Source organism: Callithrix jacchus, chromosome 14 (assembly GCF_049354715.1).
Source record: "Callithrix jacchus isolate 240 chromosome 14, calJac240_pri, whole genome shotgun sequence".
NCBI classification, from domain to species: Eukaryota; Metazoa; Chordata; class Mammalia; order Primates; family Cebidae; genus Callithrix; species Callithrix jacchus.
The window spans coordinates 32534450-32558212 of NC_133515.1; the positions used below are offsets into that span (position 1 = coordinate 32534450).

The 23763-nt window shown below is 37.0% G+C and overlaps 1 protein-coding gene across 15 annotated transcripts in view; it reads right to left on the bottom strand.

Annotated features, from left to right (window-relative positions):
* The window catches only part of CTNNA2 (catenin alpha 2), a 1148556-nt gene that overhangs the window by 49019 nt on the left and 1075774 nt on the right, over nucleotides 1-23763 (bottom strand). For all 15 annotated transcript variants that reach the window (XM_035273413.3, XM_035273412.3, XM_017964211.4 and 12 more), the window contains 2 exons: nucleotides 16921-17034; nucleotides 8934-9115 (listed from right to left, as the gene is read on the bottom strand). In XM_035273413.3, coding sequence (XP_035129304.1) covers nucleotides 8934-9115; nucleotides 16921-17034 — 296 coding nt within the window. The remainder of the gene's footprint in view (nucleotides 1-8933; nucleotides 9116-16920; nucleotides 17035-23763) is intronic.

Consider the following 23763-nt stretch of genomic DNA (forward strand, 5'->3'; position numbering starts at 1 on the left):
CTCTGATGATAGTTTCTTTTCTTGTGCAGAAGCTTTTTAGTTTCATTAGATCCCGTTTGTCAACTTTGGTTTTTGTTGCCATTGCTTTTGGTGTTTTATTCACGAAGTCTTTGCCCGTGCCTATGTCCTGAATGGAATTGCCTAGGTTTTTTCCTAGGGTTTTTATGGTTTTATGTCTTACATTAAGTCTTCAAGCCATCTTGAGTTAATTTTTGTATTAGGTGAAAAGAAGGGTTCCAGTTTCTTTTTTTCTGCATATGGCTAGCCAGTTTTCCCAACACCATTTAGTAGATAAGGAATCCTTTCCCCATTGCTTGTCTTTGCCAGATTTGTCAATTAGATAGTTTTAGATGTATGGTATTCTGAAGCCTCTGTTCCATTCCATTAGTCCATATATATGTTTTTATACCAGTAACATGCTGTTTTGGTTACTGTAGCTTTGTAGTATAATCTGAAGTCAGTCAGGATACCTCCAGCTTTGCTCTTTTTACTTAGTATTGTCTTGGCTATATGGTCTCTTTTTTGTTTCCATATGAAATTTGAAGTAGTTTTTCCTGTGGAGAAAGTCAATCGTAGCTTGATGGGGATAGCACTGAATCTATAAATTACTTTGGGGAGTATGGCCATTTTAAGGAATCAGAATACTGATTCTTTCTATCCATGAGCATGGAATGTTTTTTCCATTTGTTTGTGTCCTCTCTTATTTCTTTAAGCAGTGGTTTGTAGTTCTCCTTGAAGATGTCTTTCACATCCCTTGTAAGTTGTATTCCTAGGTATTCAATTATCTTTGTAGCATTGTAAATGGGAGTTCACTCACGATTTAGCTCTCTATTATTGCTGAATAGGAATGCTTGTAATTTTTGCACATTGATTTTGTATCCTGAGACTTCACTAAAGTTGATTATCAGCTCAAGGAGATTTTGGGCTGAGATGGGGTTTTCTAAATACACAATCATGTCGTCTGCAGACAATTTCATCACCTCTCTTCCTACTTGAATACCCTTTATTTCTTTCTGTTGCCTGATTGGCCTGGCCAGAACTTCTAATACAAAATTGAATAGGAATGGTGAGAGAGGGCACGCTTGTTTTGCATCCCTTTTCAAAGGAAATGCTTCCAGCTTTTGCCTGTTTAGTATGGTTTCAAGTGAATTATAAGGATCATTCAGACATTGAGTGTCTATAGCAATGTTAAGTAATAGAATTTTTGTAATGATGGGCATTCTATAATTCTGCACTATCCAATATGGAGTCACAAGCAACATGTCAATATAGAACACTTAAAAGGTGGCTAGTGTGACTGAGGAACTAAGTTTAACTTTATTTAATTTTGTCTTCTATGTTTAACTTTTCATTTTGAAATACAACAGATTCCCAGGAAATTAAAAAAATATGTGTAGAAATGTCCTGTTTGCTCTTCTCCAAGCCTCCCTCAATGTTAGTGTCTTGTATAACTACAGAATAGCAAAACTAGGAAATTGACACTGGTGAAATCGACAAGGAATATTCATCTTTCAGTATTCTTTATGCACTTGTGTAAGTATAGCTTCATGTAACTCTACTACTACAATTGAGACACATACTGTACTATTACCACAGGTTTGTCTCATACTGTTTATACAATTTACCCTATTTACTAATCACGAATCTCTTCTCCACCTTTATAGTTTTGTTATGTCAGGAAAGCCATCTAAATAAAATCATACAGTATGCAATATTTGAGATAACAGTTTTTCATTCAACAAAATTATCTTAAGGTTTGTCCAAACCATTGCATGTATTTTTATTGCTGAGTAGTAGTCTATGGTATACAGGTAACACAGTTTCCTTAACCATTTTTACCAAGGAAAAGCATTTGGGGAGTTTCCAGTTTAGGACTATTACAAATAAACTGAATATAAATGTTTATGTATAGGGTTTGAGGTGAATGTTAAGTTTTCATTTCTCTAGATAAATGTCCAAGAGTAAAATTTTGGGGTCCCCTAGAAAATCCCTTTTTAGTTTTTTGTTTTTTAAGTTCCAGCATACACGTGCAGAAAGTACAGGCTTGTTACATAAGTTTACATGTGCCATGATGGTTTGCTGCACCTATCAACCTGTCATCTAGGTTTTAAGTCCCACATGCATTAGGCAGTTGTCCTGATGCTCTCCCTTCCTCCCTCCCCAACCCCTGACAAGCCCCGGTGTGTGTTGTTCCCCTCCCTGTGTCCATGTGTTCTCACTGTTCAACCCACTTATGAGTGAGAACTTGTGGTATTTTTCTGTTCCTGTGTTACTTTTCTGAGGATCATGGCTTCTACCTTCATCCATGGTCCTGCAAAGGATATGATCTCATTCTTTTTTATGGCTGGATAGTATTCCATGTTGCACATGTGCCACATTTGCTTTATCCAGTCTATCATTTCTGGACATATGAGTTGGTTCCAAGTCTATGCTACTGTAAATAGTGCTGCAATAAACATATGTGTACATGTGTCTTTGTAGTAAAAGGATTTATAATCCTTTCGGTATATAACTAGTAATGGTATTTCTGGTTCTAGATCCCTGAGTAATTGCCACACTGTCTTCCACAATGGTTGAACTAATTTACACTCCCAACAATGTAAAAGCATTCCTATTTCTCCACAGCCTCACCAGCATCTATTGTTTCCTAACTTTTTGATGATCAGCATTCTGATGGTCATGAGATGGTATCTCATTGTGGTTTTGATTTGCATTTCTCTAATGACCAGTGATGATGGGCTTTTTTTCCTGTTTGTTGGCTACATAAATGTCTTCTTTTGAGAAGTGTCTGTTCATATCCTTTGCCCACTTTTTGATGGGCTTGTTTTTTTTCCTATAAATTTGTTTAAGTTCCATGTACATCCTAGTTATTAGACCTTTGTCAGATGGCTATATTGCAAAATTTTTCTCCCACTCTATAGGTTTCCTGTTCACTCTGGTGCTAGTTTCTTTTGCTGTAGAGAAGCTCTTTAAGATTAATTGGATCCCATTTGCCAATTTTGGCTTTTTTTACAATTGCTTCTGGTGTTTAGTCATGAAGTCATTGCTTTTGCTTATGTTCTAAATGGTTTTGCCTAGGTTTTCTTCTAGGGATTTTTTTTTTGTTTTGGGTTTTACATTTAAGTCTTTAATCCATCTCGAGTTAATTTTTGTATAAGGTGTAATGAAGGGGTCCAGTTTCAGTTTTCTGCATATGGCTAGCCAGTTTTCCCAGCACCATTTATTAAATAGAGAATCCTTTCCCCATTGCTTGTTTTTGTCAGCTTTGCAGAAGATTAGATGGTTGTAGAGGCCAATATTCCTGATGAACATCAATGCAAAAATCCTCAATAACATACCAGCAAACCAAATCCAGCAGCACATCAAAAAGCTTATCCACCATGATCAAGTTGGCTTCATCCTTGGGATGCAAGGTTGGTTCAACATAGGCAAATCAATAAATGTAATTCATCACATAAACAGAAGCAATGACAAAAACCACGATTATCTGAATAGAAGCAGAAAAGGCCTTTGACAAAATTCAACATCACTTCATGTTAAAAACTCTCAACAAACTAGGGATTGATGGAACATAGCTCAAAATAATAAGAGCTATTTATGACAAACCCATAGCCAGTATCAAACTGAATGGACAAAGGCTGGAAGCATTCCCTTTTAAAACTGGCACAAGACAAGGATGCCTTCTCTCACCACTCCTATTCAACATAGTATTGAAGATTCTGGCTGGGGCAATCAGGCAACAGCAGGAAATAAAGGGTATTCGAATAGGAAGAAAGAAATCAAATTGTCTCTGTTTGCAGATGACTTGATTGTATATTTAGAAAACCCCATTGTCTCAGCCCAAAAAACTCCTTAAGCTAATAAGCAACTTTAGAAAAGTCTCAGAATACAAAATCAACATGTAAAATCACAAACATTCCTATACACCAACAATAGACAAGCAGAGAACTAAATCATGAATAAACTCCCATTCAAAATTTCTACAAAGAGAATAAAATACCTAGGAATACAACTTACAAGGGACATGAACTACAAACCATTGCTCTTCAAGAACTACAAACCATTGCTCAAGGAAATAACAGAGGACACAAACAAATCCATGCTCATGAATTGGAAGAATCAATATCATGAAAATGGAAATACTGCCCAAAGTAATTCGCAGATTCAATGCCATTCCCATCAAGTTATCATTGACTCTTTGCATAATTAGAAAAAAACTACTTTAAATTTCACATGGAAAAAGCTCGTATAGCCAAGACAATCCAAGAAAAAATAGAAAAGCTGGAGGCATTATGGTACCTGACTTCAAACTATACTACAAAGCTATAGTAACCAAAACAGCATGGTACTCATACCACGGAGCTCCAGTGGCGCAATCAGTTAGCATGCGGTACTTATACGGTACTCATACCAAAACACACATATAGACCAATGGAACAAAACAGAGACCTCAGAAATACCACCACACATTTTTAACTTTAAAAGCAACTGTCAAACAATGTTTCAATTTTATTTCATCTTAATGACAGTTTTAAAACCCACAGGTAACTTTTTATACTCAGTGGTGAATGACAAAATCTTTACCTCTAAGACCAGGATCAAGGCAAGGATGCCTGCTCTTGCCATTCCTATTTAACACAGTACTAGAAGTTCCAGCCAGTCCAATCAGGCAAGTTAAAAAACCAAAAGGTATTCAATTTGGAAAGAAAAAAGCAAAATTATCTCTGTTAACAGGTGACTTGATCTTACATGTAGAAAATGTTTAACATTCTTAAAAAAAAACTGATAAAACTAGTAACTGAATTCAGGCAAATTGCAGCAAAATGTTTCTAGACACTAGTAATAAACAATCCTGAAAGAAAATGAAGAAACTAACTCCATTTACAATAGTATCAAAAAAAAATAGAATGTTTAGGAATAAGCTTAAGCAAGGAGGAAGAAGATCTGTATGCTGAAAACTACAAACTATTGTTGAAATTAGAAAAATAAATGAAAAGTAATTCAATAAATGTGGTTTGGAAGACTTAATACTAAGAAGTCAATATTACGCAAAGAGATCTACAGATTTACTATAATCCTTATCAAAACCCAAATGCATTTTTGGCAGAAATTAAAAATTCCATCCTAAAAATCACATGGAATCTCAAGGCAACCCAAATAGCCAAAGCAGTCTCGAAAATAACAAAAAATGGAGGCCTCATACTTTCTGATTTTAAAACTTACAGTAATAAAAATAGGGTAGTACTGGCATAAAGACAGACATGGAGACCAATGGAATAGAGTGGAATTCAGAAATAGACCCTTACATATAAGGTCAAATGAATTTCTATAAAGATACTAAGATTTTTGCTAATATTTAGGTCCTAGAAAAGGGCAGTGTTTTCAATTCAATAAATGGTGCTGGGAAAACTGGATTATCTACATGCAAAAGCAGCAGCTGTCCTCATGTTATACCTCATTTAAAAATTAACTAAAAACAAATGAAAGAGCTAAACATAAGAACTAAAGTATAAAACCCGAAGAAGAAAACACAGGAGAAAACTTCATGATATTGAATTTGGTAATAATTTCTTGGATATAACACTAAAAGTAAAAGCAACAAAAGAAAAAAAAATAGATATTCAACTTCAAGGCTAAAAACTTTTGTGTGTCAAAGAACGCTATCAACAAATAGTGAAAAAGAAACCAATAATATAAGAGAAAATAGTAATTAATAGAAAATAAGGAATTAATATCCAGAATATACCAAGGACTCCTACAACTCAACATCAAAAAAGCAAACCAACAATCCAACTAAAAAATAAGCAAAAGACTTGGATAGATATTTCTTCAAAGGAGATATACAATGGCCAAAATGCTTGGGAAATTTTACTCATCAGCTGAAGCAGCATGAGGACAGCCCAGTATAGCAGTTGAGTGAATCTGGGGAATTCTGAGAACTCAGGTGGAACTACATTATCACAAGTTGAACTACTCCAGGTACTTCTGAAAAAGGTGGAATAGGTTGTAAGGTCAGTTGTTAAATAAGTACAAGATTATGACAGATGTCTATCGGTCAAGAAAGGTGGGTCTCCAAGAGTAAAGCAGGATTTTTATTCTGTGAAAACAGGAACTAACGAAAGCTTTGGTGCAAAGGAAGCTGGATGGCTGCCCTTCACTGGCCAGATGTGGCCTGGATGAGTAAAGAATTGAAATTGAAAGACCAGCTGAGTGCTGCCTAAGCTGAGGTACTGAGCATGTGAACTAAGGCAGGAAATAGTTTGGGAAATACAGAATCATTATATGATTTTTGAGTCTAGTACTTAGTATTTTACAGTCAATTGTACCCTGAGTATTTTTTTTTCTTAAAAAAGTCTCAAAACTGTTGAAAATTAGAACTTAGGGTTGATTCTATAAACAGCTTTGCTTTTTGCTATACAATTAAACCTGAGCTGCTGCTGTCTGCACACCTTTCGTTATTGGGACACAAGACTAGAAATGTGCTATTTCTTTCTGAAAAATGATATGAAAAGCATGAATTCACTCTGTGCATGATGGTGCTTCTGCCACTGTCCATGAGATGGAAGTCAAGAACTTAGTGGGAAAAAGATATGAGGCATAATCAGTTTTATCTTCCATGAAGAAGTTATTACACATATAATGAGGCAGAACCCCTTCACTTTTAATAACAGAGTGAATAGCATTGAGATTACTGAAACAAATTAATGAATTAGCTAGTGATAAGAATAAAACAAGATAATAAATGCCAGAGTACTTTGTGTACCCACATGCCCTTTAAACAGATATATTAGGAAGAGTAGCCATGTGTCAATTCCTAATCAGCTACATCCATTCCTTTAAACAAGAGAAAATGGTACTTAGGAATGTTTAGAGTTATGGAGTTAAAATTATTCCTCCTTGAAGTGGAATATACAAGTGGAAAGGCAATAATAACAATGTATAAGGTCAAATGTGGTGAACTTAGGTGAGAGGCCACAAAGAAAGGCACTCCTCAGCAGTCTGTTTCCAAAACAACAGGCTGTGCAGATGGCGGCGGCAATGAAGCCTCAACTTCCTGTGTTGCATTTCAAACTCAGTCTACTCTGGTTCTCTAGTCATTAATTATTATACTCCTCCCTGTGCTCTAACAAAAGGGCACAAAACTACTCATCATGCAGTGGGAAAAATTGTAACTAGTAGCTCCCTAGACATTTCATTATTCAAATCAGCCTAAAATAATGACACGAAATCCCTAGGAAATTGAAGACACCTTCTTCTCACTTTTAAAACTATACTTTGACTAACAGACATGTGTCTTATTTAATACCATGTAACAAGACCCTTCAAATATATCTTTTATAACTGTGCCTTGACTACAGTTACATAATCTAGATAATTTTAAAATGTGCTCCTGATCAAAACTAGTAGCAGGACCACATTCATTATTCACTGTAATGAGATTATTTGTTCAAGTGATGCTATTAATGGATTGCATAATAACCATCAGATAAAGTACTAATAAAATGTTGAGAGCAAGCAAATTAAGTCATCACAGGCCTGAGAAATAATGACTGAGGCTGCCATAACAGTCTGATTTGTAGGAAATTTCAGGCTGAAATAATGGCTCAAAATTTTTTCCTGCTGTTATGTTTTATGAAATAAATGTGTAAAGTCCACAAAGACTAACCAAATGTACAAATTTGAACTTCTAATGAGTACAATGACATTTAAAAGTCTCAAATGTCTCCTCCATAACAGTAAAGCCATTCCACTGAAGTAAAAAACAGTTTTAAAATATTTGGAGAAAGGGCCAATGAATGTCATTAGTACATATTGGCCAGAGGCAAAGGGGATGACGCAGAGATGTTCCATATTAAATTACAACTTATAATCAATTCGAGGCTTTTCTCATTAGAAGCATTCAACAACCATTAAAAAAAATTGTCACCCATCAGATGACGTGTTGACATTCCCATATATCTTACATAATGAATACCATGTTAAATCATTAAAATACCTTTGCAAATGTGCGTGTTTTCCAGAAAAAAAACTATAGTAAAATGATAGCTTATCTTTCTATGGAAGCATAATTTATACCTGCATTATCTCTTTAGATTTTAAAACTCTCTTCTGAAGTTGATAAGACAAGTGTGATTTCACCATTTCACAAATAAACAGAGAGTACGAGACTTGCCCCCAAATCACCTGATATTCTGATTTAAGAGTCAGGGAGGTTCTTACTGAATTTTGCTCTCCCTTGGTTTGCCCTTTGTGTTGAAAGGGCAAAGATATCACCTTCTTTTAAAGAAGAAACCAAAATGCAGTGGTAGGAACAGCACTAACCTTTGGTGAAGAAAAGGCTCCTGACAAAATTCTGACTGGTCACTTGATTTGTCAAAAGCACTAGCTCAGAGCTAAAAGAAATAAATCTTACACAACTTTAATTTCTCTGTAAAAACAATGGAATCTTAGATTGTGACACCTGATTCTTAATATATAACAATAAAACGTGAACTTAAATTAATGTTGTTAGATCACAAACTAGTATTACAACATACTATAGTATACATGTGCACACACACAGGTACATATTTTTCCAAAGGGATATTAATGAATCATTCACTTTATCTGCAGAATAATATTTAAGCATATTGCAAAATAGCATAGACCAAAGATAAGTCACCCATTAATTTGATTTTATGTCTTCCTTAGGGTATATAATTACAACAACAATAACTATAACATTGAATATATTCTCCTTGACTAAAAAGACCTACCTATATGCTAGGAATTAAGTCCAGATCATTTTGACTTATACATGTAAATTTATAATACCACCACCTTACATTGATGTATTTTAATTTTTCAGCAGGCTTCACATGCTAATACATACTGCTACACTTCTGGGCTTACTGAAAAAAATCTATCTTCTTCTCCCTGACTCTGGGCCTCACCTTGTGAAGTCTGTCATTTCCATCATGATCATACACATCTGCTTGGCCAGTACAATGATATCATTGCCGCTGTCGTCCCATTTGGCCACTTCTGCATCCAGCTTGCTTTTCTCTTGATGGAATATCTCCACCTGCTCAGCTATTTTTGCCTTCTCTTCTTGCGGTAGTTGCGCCATGATGGCCTGCGTGGGTTACAAAAAAAGCGTGAGTGACGGTGACAAAGGAAGTACAGACCGTATGTTGACTCTGCCTTCAGCGGATGGCAGAACCAGACCCTGCAAAGGCTTATGAGCTACCCTGCCATTCCAGAAAGCACGTCTTTCTCCATTCCAGGGAGGCCACAAGCACAGGCTGATAAGCTTCCCCCAAGTCCCCGTCCCACTCCCATAGATGAAAAATACAGAGATATCCAAAGCTACGTGCGCACTGACAATAACAGAACTTCTCTGCCGCTTTGATGGCATATGTTTGTTCAAAAGAAGCTATTCTTGACAATTTTTATATTTGGTCTCAGGAAACTTTTACCAGATGAAAGAATGCACCTCTTTCAACAGTGAAATCTGTTCAGAGAAGGGAAAAAAGAAAAACGGCCTTCTGTCACTGGAAAGGAGAGGAATTTTAAACACTATCTGAGCATCCAAATGGGGGAGGATGGGGGAGGCTTTCTATGAGTGTTAATGAAGGTGTCTACAGAGAGATGCCAAACAAAAATCCCCTACCCAGGGAATTCTGGGGATGGCATGCCTACTCCTAGCCCTCTCCCATCGCCTTCAGGGTGGTGGCCTGCCTGTGGCTCCTCGTAAAGCCTTTGAGCACGTAGGCAGAAAAGTTATAATGGGATAAAGTATAAAATTAGGAAGCATGGCTTGATTTTCAATAACTGCTAGGTAAGAAAATGTAGAAAAGGGAGAACTGCAGTCTTCTCCTTGTTCATGGATTCTTCACTTGCAATTTTGCCTATTCTCTAAAATATATTTGTAAGCCCCAAATGAAGGCTTGTAGCATTTTCATGGTCATTTGCAAATGTGGGCAGAGCAGCAAAAAATTTGAGTTGCCTGATATGCATATTCCCAAATGAGGGTGAACAAGGCAATGCTCTGCCTTCCTTTTTCAGCTCTGGCATGGTAAACAAGTGTACTTTTTGTGGTCTATTTAGTGCTACATTTTTTTCACATTTTTGTTGGTTTTTGTTGTTGTGTGTATGGTTTTTTTTTTTTTTTTTTTTTTGAGACATAGTCTTTCTTTGTCGCCAAACTGGAGTGCAGTGGCACAGTCTCAGCTCACTGCAGCCTCTGCCTCCTGGGTTCAAGTAGTTCTCCTGCCTCAGCCTCCCTAGTAGCTGGAACTGCAGGCACATGCCACTATGCCCAGCTAATTTTTGTATTTTTAGTACAGACAGAGTTTCACCATGTTGGTCAAGATGGTCCGATCTCTTGACCTCGTGACCCACCTGCCTTAGCCTCCCAAAGTGCTGGGATTACAGGCGTGAGCCACCACACCCAGCCTGTGCTTTGTGTTAATAACTTGGCTATTTAAAATGGCTCCAAGCATGGTGCTCAAGGGCGTCTAGTGTCCCTGAGCAGGAGAAGGATGACATATGCCTTATGGAGAAAATACATGTGTTAGCCAAGCTTCAATCAGACATGAGTTACAGAGCTACTGGCCATGAGTTCAGTGTTAATAAATTATATAAAATAAAGTATCTAAACAGAAACACCCATTAAACAGTTATATATTGATCAGTTGAAGAAAATGTCTTGACTGGCAGTTCTGAGGAACCTAAAGCTGTATTTCCTCTAGAAGCAATGATTAAATATTTGCTAATTAAATGTTCATGATGACTTTATAGAACATAACTCTCAGGAACAGTGAGAATTAACTATATTTGTTAAACATCATTTACAAAGCAAGCCCTGAATGAAATGTCTGACATCACCTTATTACATCTTCCCCAAACTGTACGCAACCCGCTTCACAATCAGGAGCATGTAAATGGGTACTTCCTGCTTCTGGGATACACCCATTTTCCAGAAGACAGACCGAGAGAGTACGACTTGGGGGACTACAGTTTCTGCAATGAGCAAGTGAAATAACATAAGAAAACTGCTTCATAAATTGTAAATCTTCTCCCAAAGTGAGTGACTAGAACTAAGGTCTAATAGAGGTATCAGGCCATGTGAGCTCAGACAAACTGGGTTCAACAAAGACCCTGTAAGTAACCTGGGTTAAGACTTCACTGTTAAATGGATCATACCATTGATCTCTTTAGATACAATATGGGCATAGCAAATAATAATTTGTCAATTATTTTGACAAAACATATAGTTAGTTCTTAATTAATTTGCTGCCCACCATCACTTTTTGATGGTGGGCAGCAAATTAAGTGTTTTGTCAAAAAAATGAAAGTACGTATGTATAGAATTGTCATTAACATTACATTATCATTTCTGCCATTAGTTTTCCTTTCCAACTATCCCTCTGGCTCATTTCTTAGTTGCCACAGGGAAAGGGATAGGTTCAGTGTCTATGCAACTATCTAAAAACAGAAGAGTGCTGTGATTCTTTATGTATACACACACAAACTGGGTATTTTGTTGAGGCTTATGTATGTCAAATAACAATCTACTTATTTATTATCCCCATTTAAATAATGACAATATCTAGGCCCAGAGAAATTCATAAAATTCCTAATATTACACAAGTAATAGGCTGTAGGAATAGGATTCAAACCCAGGCAAGCTAAGATCATTCTTAACCATTGCACACAACTGCATCATCAGCTGTGCAAGGCCATGCAACTTACCCACTGTCCAAGGGTCCTCAACCAAGTGGGGCAAGGTCACTGAAATCACTAGCACTGTTTGCCAGGCTGTGCATCCTGGTGGATGCCATAGGCACGAGTTGCCTATGGTGTCTGATTTGCCTAAAGTTATCCTTGAGCCAGTGGCTGCACAGATGCTTCTTACTAATAGCCACATCTACTAACTCCCATGTATGCATGTATGTAGCTTTAAATAGCATGTGTACATATGTTTAGATATGCTTGTGTATGTGTAAATTTTAATCCATATTTTAAAATACAGACTTGTAAGAATACTATAGTTAAGATATTTAAAATATTTTATCTTGAAAGCTATTGTTAAAGTAACTTTAAAAACTGGATTTAAAAAGGTACTTGATATATAAGAGTTTATTATAACCTCACATTTGCAATGCTGTGTTCATAGCAAGACAACTAATCCATTGTATTTGAGATACGTTTGATTTCCAGAAATTAAATATGCAGTTTTTTCTTTAGCTATCTCTTTCTGATGACCTATTGTTGTTTTTGGTTCATTGTCCTCCTCATACATAAGAGCAAATCACGCTTTACTTAGACCTCATGGGTCCTAAACCAGCATCCTTTAAAGTATTCGCTAGGTGCTTCTCTATAAAAGAATCCGTAAAACTGTCGGACTTCTAGACTCTATGTTCAATCCCCAGATGGAAAGCAATGCACATTTCATTGTTCCAACACAAGGTTAACTTGTGCACTGAAGGGAGTATACTTCTCTGTCAAGGATAGCACTTGGGTCTCCATTATACAATTTAGCACTTGAATATTAACCTCTTTGCTTTGCTCTCTAATTCCCATTAATGCCTTACCTCTAACTTCTCTATGTGCTTCCCTAGGGTTTAGGCAGCCATATCCTGCCACGAGTAGAAGCTTAAAAACATCTTTTGACTGACTGCTTACACACTTTTCCACTCACTGCATTAACATAATTCAAGAGAAGTTGCCAGAACTGACACACACATTCTAAGGACACAATTCTGAAGAAAAACTGTCTCCTCCAATGCAAGTTTGCAAAGGAAGATACTATTTTGGCTCTAGGGGTGCTTGACCTGAGTAACACACTTAATGGTGAGTGAATTGGGTGAAAGCATCCTTCCATTTGCCTCTGCTTATGTAGCTATCAATGAGCTGAAGTCTATTCCTAAATATTCTTAAAATGGTCTTGCTTTTAAAAATTCATAATTGACCTTTTCTGAAACTGGAATTTTAAAAAAGGTTATCTATAAACAGTAGATCACAAACTGTGAAATTTGCAAGTTAATCAAATTAGAATTCAACGCATGAGTTTTAATTAGGTCTTATCAATATAACTCAGCAGTTTGAAATGTTAACACATGAAAGCCATTGTAGCTAGAAAAAAATAGAAGCCAGCTACACTGAAATCAAACCAATATAAAATACATAACATGCAATTGTTCAATCTCTCAAACCGAGGGAACATGAGAAAAATTATTTTCATGGCCAAGAGGAAAGGGGACAGATCAGATTTTCTGTTTATATGATACGATTATCTGGGACAGTTTGATAATTTCTGCTTCTTTTCATAGTAGCCAAGCACAGCTCTCCAAATTCTTGATCTGCCTGATGTGGGGTCCCAAATTAGTGGTATCAGAGACATTAGTCTAAGAGGATTTCTTCCCCCTACCCCAGAGCCGTTGCTCTGAACCAACAACTATTTTTTGGTGATTGTTATAAACCCTACCTATTAAGATAAAAGCGAAAATCACTGATACAAGCCAACAACCATTCAAATAGCACTGAATCCTTTCTTCAACTTAAATCTCAAGGAGCTTTTGATATGATTATTTTCTAATTACCCAGAGAAAAAAATAATCTTTCAAGTCTATAGGTCCCCAAACTGACATGTGTTCATTTCTTAAGCAGATAGCAAGAGGCTAATACTAAGTTTCAAGCACAAGAATGTTTATAAATAACAAAGGGGCAAAAACTCAATGTGCCTGTTTTTACTCACTTGACTGTAAAGCAGGGTAATAAATATAAGTAGTTAAGGAGTGGGTCCTTTGATTCTTACCAGTCTCTAATTGTGAAGTGAATTGGAAAATTGAGGTAATTGTCCCATTAACTCAAGTAAAACCTCTCATGATTGCCTGAATTATCCAACTCTTTCAGGTGAAATTAGTCAGCCCTCTAAGGAATGCTTAGCTCAAGCCACAAGCATCATCACCATTACCACCAACTTAATTATTCCGTATTTATATGATAAATCATGTGATACATTTTATCCTGGAATTCACCCAGTGATCTTATGAGGTAGCATAGGAGGAGATGAAAGGTGGAGAGGTTAAGAAAGTTGCCCCAAAGTCAAACAGCTTCACTAAGTCCATATTTAAAATTGGGTTTGACTCCAAATAATATATTGTATCCCCAAGGCTAAGTGCCAAGCAGTGTCACTAACCTATTTTAACTGTGTCAACCTGTGGAGAAACAGTTTATAATGTCATGTCTGGGATCAAAGGGTAGGATCACCTCCATATTTTATCAGATCACTGCCTTCCATATTGATTCCCATTCATACCCCTGCCCCCACCCAACTCTCTTCTCCCTCAGAATGTTGTAGGCAAGCAGCAGGCATGAGCATATAAAGGAATTTTTTTTAAAGACTCTAATTCCACAATTTGCTAGCAATGTTGGATAGGGTTACTAAAAGCTTATCTCCCACTTACACCTCCTTTTACATTGATTTACCATTTTCAGAAAGGGAGACTTTCTCTAAATGAGAACACAAAGTAAATCATTAACATTGAGGACTGGCTTCAGGGAAGAGCAAATGCCTCCCTCAAAGACAAAGTTCACCTCCTTCACAATTTAGACCAACTTAACACACTTTGCTGGTCAAAAGTCTGACCATCTATCATTTCAGCAATTCAATGCACCCTCTTATTTCCAACTTAACAGCCATAATTCCTTGTCTCTGATTTGTCATCATATAATTACAGGCTAAAATAGGCTGACTCAATAAGTAATGCTGTCTGCTGCAAGTTAATCATACAGACCACATGATGGACCTCAAAGACAAATTAGCAAGTGCTGAATTATAGGAGTGCTGTTCTTACTATCTTAGACCCTGTCTATAATTCATGCTGGAAAAATACTCTCAGTAAAGACAATAGTGTGGAGAAATAATAGATGATAAAGACAGAAGCCTCTGAATTGTATTTTTACCCATCATCATTGACTTGATGGCTAATGTAAATAAGACTAGAATTCTGTTCCCAATGAAACAAGTATACTGGGACTCTATTCTTCCTAGTGTAGATGGGACTAATTATGCCATTTTGACAAGATGGTGATTTTAAAGCAAGATGAGTTGTACAACCTGTCTGGGTTTTTAAGAACATTAGTCAGTGGATACTAGGCTCTATCTATACTGAGTTGCAGTTAGTCAATCAAATTGACTTTGAATTGCTTCATGCTTGAATGAATTACTCAAACTTACCCTTTGTCAGTGACATAAAAATGCTGGTTTTACTTAATTCTGAAGACGCATTGTATGTTTAATTAGTCTGACGTTTTGCCAACACAGAGTCAAAAGATTTTCAAGTTACTGACCGTTCCAATTTTCAACATTTTAGGGGTGATTAAATAGAGTCTGCAAGGGATTTTTGAAGTAGGGGGCTCTATGCCTACTTTTGTATTGTCCCACCATCATGTGATCAGAAAGGATTTCCCTTAGAAAGGATGATAATAATCACAGTCATCTTTACTGAGCCTTTACTGTATGTCTATTATTGTGCCCATTAGTTTACAAATATTAAGTAATTATATCTTCATAAGAATCCTATCAGGTACCTGTTGTTCACATTTTCGAAGTGATGGGTCTGAAACTCAGAAAACGAAGCAACATATAGCTTTGAGCATGGTTCCAATGCTGCCCTTTACACCTGAAAATCATATCTGTCTGAAAGCCTTGTCTTTAATATTTCTTTACCTTCACATCCCTCATATTAATGTTTATTTATATTTTGGGTCACTTGATTGTTGGGTGAGACTATCAAGGCATAAAGCATACAAGAGAAATTGTGTTTCAGACACAAAATCTTTCTTGACTGAACATCTCCTTCAAGTCCTATTTATTTTAACATCTGATTATTTTTCTTTCATAGTTCTTAAGGCAGTGTGGGCTTTCTGGGGTTTTCTAATTTCTAGTTTAAATTACCTCCTCTTTCTCAATCTCCTGCTTTCTATTCATTATCTCTTATTTAAATACAACTTAACATAAAAAATTAGAATATCTAGCTCTCAGTTATACTATAATCTGATTCTTTTTACTCTTTGGAAACTGATCCTTCAAGGAGAGGAAAATTTCACCCTCCTATGCAATCTCTAGGGACTTCATCTCTTACCACCAGCCTTTGTAACATACATCTATCCTGTGGGCAATACGGCTAATCAGATTGAGCCAAATTTAGGATGCTCTTTGGAAAAATGCATTGGTGAACAGTATCATGAAGTACTCAGACGCCAGGCAGAGGTGGTCCTCAGTTGCTTCCTGATCCTTGCCTTAAACTTGCATATTTCTAGTTTGTCTCTAATGAATTTTTCTATCACATGGCAGACAGATCTAGGAATACCCCCATGGGAGTAGACGGGTAACATGAGGAAACAAAAAGTTCTCTATCGAATGGCCTTGAACCAATTTCAAAAGATACGGTCAGATACAATAGAACATGGGCTATTGTATGGAGCAACAGCCTAGTTATAAACAAAGTAGTACCCCGATTCCTCATTTGTCATTGCCTCTTGTGTTAACAAGCTTGGAGAATTCAGGCAGAACAGTGGTGACTGTTCCAATGCAAAATTTGAATATGACAGTGTTCCCTGTCAGCTTATCATCTAACTGTAATACACAACCCCAACAAAATCAATTATACACACAAAAGCTTGCTGTCATGTGGTTGCTATGTTTCTAGTGACAGCAAAAGAGGAGAGTTATCAGGAGGAATCAGGAGCAGTGGTGGTTATTTTCACTGTGTAAAATGTGAATTGTTATAAACAACCTCAGATGAGGGCACAGATTTCTGACCCACAAATCTCTGGGGTATCAAGTCTCTGGAATTTAGAAATATCCTCAAACCATTTTAGTAAACAGGGTCCCTGTGTGCCAAACCAAAGTCTTAGGTGTCCACTCACCCGTGCACTCTGCCCTGCAATGAGCTGGTCATCCTCAGTCTGAACACTCGTCCTGCTACGCACGTCGTAATCTTCCTGCTCAAAGTCAGAATCATCCTCTAGTTCTTCTGGGGTCTAAAGACAAAAAGAAAAATCAGCAGATGTATATTGATCTTCACCCCCAACCACACACTTCATTGCAAAGGCCAAATATCCCCCAGAAAACCGAGCTTAGATCATCCTACATTGCACCTACATGTGCTGTGTGGGTGGGTAGTAGCTGGAATGGAGTCAGAAAAATCAAGCTGCTTGAATTTACTTTAAAAATATATTTTTTATTATTTCCTCCTAAAGGTATAGTAAGTCTAACTTGAAGTGACACACTAATTTTAAGAAAAATTATATTTGTATATTACTTCCACCCATCCAAATCTACTGAAAGAAAATCAACAACAAAATTTACACCTATACTTCTATAATGACATTTTTGTCCTATAAACAAAAGTTGATTATCTCTAGGCCAAAGGCAAGACAGGTTGGAACATCTGATTGGGTCACAAAGCCATCAGGTATAAAGGGTATAAGCACAGGCTCTAGAATCAAGACTGCCTGAATATGAGCCCTTATGTGCCCATAAATAAACTGTCTGGTCTTACTTTGACTTCTTCCTCTGTAAATTGGGGTTGATCATAGCTACCTCTATGATTGTTGTGAAGATTAGGCACTATATTCTCTATGTAGTATCAGATACAGTGGGTTTTTTAATGTTTGTCGTTATTACTTAGGGTTTGTTATTTGTTGTCTGTTTTGAGACATGTCTCACTGTGTAGCCCAGGCTGGAGTGCAGCAGTGTGATCTCGGCCCACTATAACTTCAACCTCTCAGGCTCAAGTGATTCTTGTGCCTCAGCCAGCCAAGTGGCTGGGATTACAGGTGTACATCACCATACCTGGCTAATTTTTGTATTTTCATTAGAGACAAGGTTTCACCATGTTGGCCAGTCTGGTCTCAAGCTCCTGGCCTCAAGTGATCTGCCTGCCTTGGCCTCCCAAAGTGCTAGGATTACAGGAATGAGTCACTGTGCCTGGCCCATCATTAGTATTTTTAGTTTCTTTGAGAATGAGTCTCGCTCTGTCGCCCATGCTGGAATGTAGTGGCACAATCTCGGCTCAATGCACCCTCCTCCTCCTGGGTTCAAGCAATTCTCTACCTTGGCCTCTCGAGTAGCTGGGACTATAGGCACATGCCGCCATGCCTCGCTAATTTTTTATTTTTTATTTTTTAGTAGCAATGGGGTTTCACTGTGTTAGCCAGGATGGTTGATCTCCTGACCTCGTGATCCACCCACCTTGGCCTCCCAAAGTACTGGGATTATAGGCGTGAGCCACTGCACCACACCTATTATTAGGATTTTTAAATCAATTCATTCAACAGGTTTTGAAATGAAGCCACTGATTACCATATACCCATAAAGGATTAAGTAACTTTTATACATAAAAAATGAATTTAGCTCAGATGAGCAGTGACATTAGGAATAATTCTCTATTTAGAGGTAAAAAAAATACAAGACGCAAAGAATTTAAGCCGTGTGTCCCATGTCCCTAAATTAGTTAATAAAGAACCAGAAGTTAGATTTAAGCACCCAAGTGTGTCTAACTCCAAACATACTTCTCATTATTAGTTTTTGGTGTAGTTTATTCACATTACAAATTGAGGAAGAACTGAAGTTATAAAATGGCTTAAAAAGAGTAGCGTCAGATCAAAAGCCTTTCCAATCTATGAAGTGAGTGATGAGGAAAAGATAAGAATCCATTAACCCAGGAATAAAACACCTTTCCATCTTTAATGGTAATAATAATAGATAACTGTGCATTAAGTGCTAACCATGTGTCTGTCATTGTTTTGTCTAAGTACTTTACAGGCACTAAGTCCTGCAGGTTTCTTAACACTCCTATGATGTACACACTATTGTTTCCATTTTCCAAGTAGAAAAACTGAGGCATAAGAGGTTATATCTTGATCTAAGGCTACTAAATCAGGCAGCTTGAAGACTGGACTCTAAACTATCATGTTTTCTTAATTCTACAAGGTTAAATTTGAAAGGTAGTATGGATGGTGCACAGAAGTAAGAGGGTGAATCAGTGTGAGATTAGCCTGAAAGGTGATGATCTTCCACAGACTGCCTCTTGGCATATAGTAGGACCACATCCCAGAGCTTTGTTTTTCAAAAGAAAAGAGCAGACTGCAAGTAATACCAATGATACAGTTACCCATTCCCCATCCAAAACAGCACATTTTTATTCTGCTAGTTTCTCTGGCTACCACAGTGTAATTAATCAGGTGTGGTTATTGATGAAGGCTTAAGATAAGTCAGACAGGCATAAAACGGGGTCTTTCATGCCAGTATTACATTATGCCTAGTAATTTTCCAAGCTTTGCCATTTCACTCTTGTTTTTCCTTCTCTCTCACCATCAACCTTATTAACGTTCACTCAGTCATCTACAGATGTTCAGTTTTCTTTCAAAGGAATATTAAAATAAGGAGAGAAGAAAGAGGTTTTGTTCTCATATTGTATTAACTAAAGCAGGGGTCCCATAGGCAGAACTCAGTTCAAATAACTGGTTGCATTTTTATTGTGGACAGAAATAATATTCTCTAATCATTCCTCCCTCTTTTGCAGTGTACTGTGGAACAATTGCAGCAAGTTGGTAAAATCAGCTGACAGATGAGATGATAAGATTACAAGCACTTTTTGTCATTAGTTCTTAAAAGAAAAAAGTAAAATCGAAAATTTCATTTAACAGAAACAAGCAGAATATGACAGTGCTTATAGTACTGTGTCCAAATATTTCAGTGATCTGTGCATTTAGTAGATGAGTCAATGACAAACTCAACCTGGCAGGATAAGGCTAATAATGATGAGCTTTTATTCAAGTGACAATGGCCCAAGAACCAAAATAAAGAAAAAACGTTAAAATCAGAAGAGATAATAACCCGGATGAGGACTCAAGGGACCTGCATGTTTTGGCCTAACTGCTACTCATAAGCTATATGTCTTTGGCAAGTCACTCAGTTTTGCTGCTTCTGTGTCTCCCTGCTCACAAAGCGGAGATTATAATTGCTATTTGCACTTTCTGCCCCACAGGACTCCTATGCCCAGATGTATAGGAAAATGCTTTAGGAACCATAAAAATTAACTAATTCATAAATGATAGTGATAATTACTGTGCTTAATAATAAAATACAACACCTAATAACAACAACAGCGATAATAATGGCAATCATTGTTTACCACCCACTATGGGACAGGCATTCAGCTAAAAAATTTGATCCTTACAGAAACCTAATGAAATAAATGTAATCCCCATTTTATAGGTGTCTGAAAAGGCTCGGAATTGTTGAGTATATTTTCCAAAGTGACACCTAGTAAACGGCAGAGGTAAGGAACAAATTGAAGGTTTCAGAGTCCATGCTTTTAACCATCACAAATACCACCAGGCAAATAGATGATGTGAAGCTATTTTCACGTGCCTTAAACATGCAACAAACCCATCCAAGCCACCCATATAAATAGTTCTGTGCATACGCAGTTTGCTGATTGCATGAGAGTGTGTCTCCTACTCACGGCATTACTTTTTGAATTACTCATTTTTAAAACTGACTTATTTTTTAGTTGGTCAAAGACTTCCATAAATTAATAGAAACATAGAAAATTACAAGGGGTCTTCACATGGGCCCGGGGAGATTACACTTGTATTATTAGTGTTACAAGGTAAAGGAGTAAGTAAAATATATACTTCACTGTACTGGACAACAGAGACCGAGGATGCAAGTTGGGTCTATGTGCTCGTTGGGAAGCCTTTTTAAATAAATAGAAACCACTTAAAGTCTACTTCTAGTTCTTGGTTCCACTACTTTCTGTTTTGTTGTGGAAGTGGGTCCTATCTGCAAAAGGGCACAATCAAAGTATTCACACACCAAAATCTCTCCGAAGAGTCTATGAGATCAACTTGTGCCCATTACAGAGGCCCAAGGAGATCATGTGGCTTCACCAGGGTCATACCACATGTTGGTTGTAAAACAGGACCCATTCACCTGCTGCTGTTGCTCAATTTCCTCTGCAACAACCTCTATAGACAAACAAAATGAGACAATACTAAAGGATTCAGAGTTATTCCACCTGTTCATGTGAGTTGTTGAGTGAATTTGACATGTGAATCCAGGAGAAATGACTCTGAATCCTTCTGTATGTTCTCATTTCTCATAAAATGTCATAAGAACCATTGAAAGAAAGGGCCCAAAGGTATATGAGAGTTTCACTGGGAGAAGGTTGAGAATATAGGTTGGCAGGAGAGTTTAAGAGATACATGAGGTAGGATTCCCCAGCAGAGCTCTACACCACTGCAATGGGCTGCAGACTAGAAAACTGAATTAGAGATCTAAAGGCACAAACAGAAATCTCTAGTCAGGAGTGATTGGCAACCAGCAACTCTGGCCCGGTCTGGATTACTCTGGAGGCTCCTAACTGATCTTGCTTCTTTTCTTGCCCCACACATTCTGTTCTCACCAGCACAGCCATGGTGGTCCTTTTAAGGTCTAAGATCACACTATGCCCCTGCTCAGAACCATCCAATGGCTCCCAACTCACTCCGTAAGTTCCTTAGGTCTCTAGGTCGAGTTCCTAGCTCCAACCTTTGCACTTGCCAATCCCTCTGCCTGAAACATGCTCTGCCTGAATACTGTTAGGGCTTATTTCTTCTTCCTTCCCCCAGTATCTTCTCAAGTGCCACCCAGGTACCTCCTTTCATAAGATCCATGCTCACCAGAAGCTCTATCCCCTTTAGGCTTCTTTGGTTTTTCGTGGCACAATGTTTGACATTGTACATACTTGTTTATTCTCTGTCTCCTAGCAAAGAAATAGAAATCCCATGAGGGTAGAGACTTGTGTCTGCTTTGTTCATCTCTGTATTTAAACTCCAGAAGTTTGGACATCTAATGAGCTTTCAGCAAATAAATGAATAACCAAGACAGGATTACCCATTTTTTAATCATACTGAACTATTTAAAATTAATAAAACTAGACACCATAAGGGGCCATGTTGATTAATAGGATAATGATAATCTGTAATAAGTAAATTTCATTGCATAAATAGCTTATAAAATCTTTTCAACCTTTTTATTTTTGAGCTGTGACAAACATTGACTACAACTCCTGTAGTTTTATTAATACTGTTGGCTTATTTAACTAATTCTATTTCATTAATTAATTACATAAAGACAAACTTCATCCCAGCTGAATGAAGTAAAGAAATATTTCCTGGGAGCCTACTAAGTGCCGGATCTATGCTACTCCTTCATAACTGTGTACTTGTGTACAAATGGAGTACAGACAGGTAATTTGCGTGCTGATGATTCCAAAATAGTTGGGCTATATTCCAAACTTTACTGTTTTACAGAACCCTCACATGATTTTTTTTTCATGGTGCCCCTAGGCTAAAGAAACAACAACAAATAACGGTAACGGTTATGTCAATTATGCAGAGTTTGGCCTAATCAACCTAATCTATTTTTATAACCCATAATAATCTGTTATTAGTAGTACCTGTTATATATTGTACTACTTCTCAAATGTTGGAATCTAAATGGCCACTCAATTCTAGAAATTTCTTTTTATCACAGTGATTACCACAAATCCAGTATCGCATATGAATCAAAAGATATGTACCAAGTCATGTTTAAACTGTCATCTTTATCTAATAGTTCATATAGAATTCAAGAGATGTTTATGTCTTACCCTTGAAATTTTAAATTATTTGGCAATGCTCTAGGGTACCTTGATACACATTTTGAGAAATGTGAAGTTAAACTACAGACCTTTATCTAAACCCTTTTTCAGGGCCTATTATTTCTTTGCCCTGCTTTTGAAAGTATCATACACAACCAAATTAATGAGCTCCAATTGCAAAAGATTTGACTGTATATATCATCATAGGTCTTTCAGGGTCATTCTTACAAGAAGCAACTGTTGTTTTGTTGAATACAAATCTCCTGATACCAAGGTATTACCACCTTCTACCCTACCTATTTATCTTAATTTACAATACTAAAAGTTTAACTCTTTTTTGTCTTAAATACACACTTCGTTCTCATTATTTATAGACTCCTTATTTGCCTACTCTCTAAAATTTATTTTTAATCCCCAAAATCAATAACCATCTTTGTTGTTATTCCCAGACATGGAAGGGTGTGTAAATTTCAAGTCACAAGATGTACATGTTCCAAGTTAAGGTCAAACACCACAATACTCTGCCTTCTTGTTTAACGTCTTATACTGGAAACAAGTGCTCTTTTCTGGTCTATTTAGTGCCATTATTTTGGACTTTTTGTTCATGATTTCTCTATTTAAAATGGCCTCAAAATACTGTGCTGAAGTGTGGTCTATGTTCCCAAATGCAAGAAGTGTGATATATCTTTCATAGAAACATGTGTGTTAGATAAGCTTTGTTCACGCATAAATTAGCACAGTTTGCTATAAGTTCAACGCTAATGAATCAACAATACTTTTTTTTGAGACAGAGACTCACTCTGTCACTCAGGATGGAGAACAGTGGCATAATCCTAGCTCACTGTAACCTCTGCCTCCCAGGTTCAAGCAATTCTTCTGCCTCAACCTTCTGAGTAGCTGGGATTACAGGTGTGCACGACCATGCCTGGCTAATTCTTCTATTTTTTTTTTTTTTAGTAGAGACAGGGTTTCACCATGTTGGCCAGGCTGTTCTTGAATTCCCAACCTCAGGTGATCCACCCACCTTAACCTCCCAAAGAACAATACACATTAAAGAATGTGTCTTTGAACACAAACT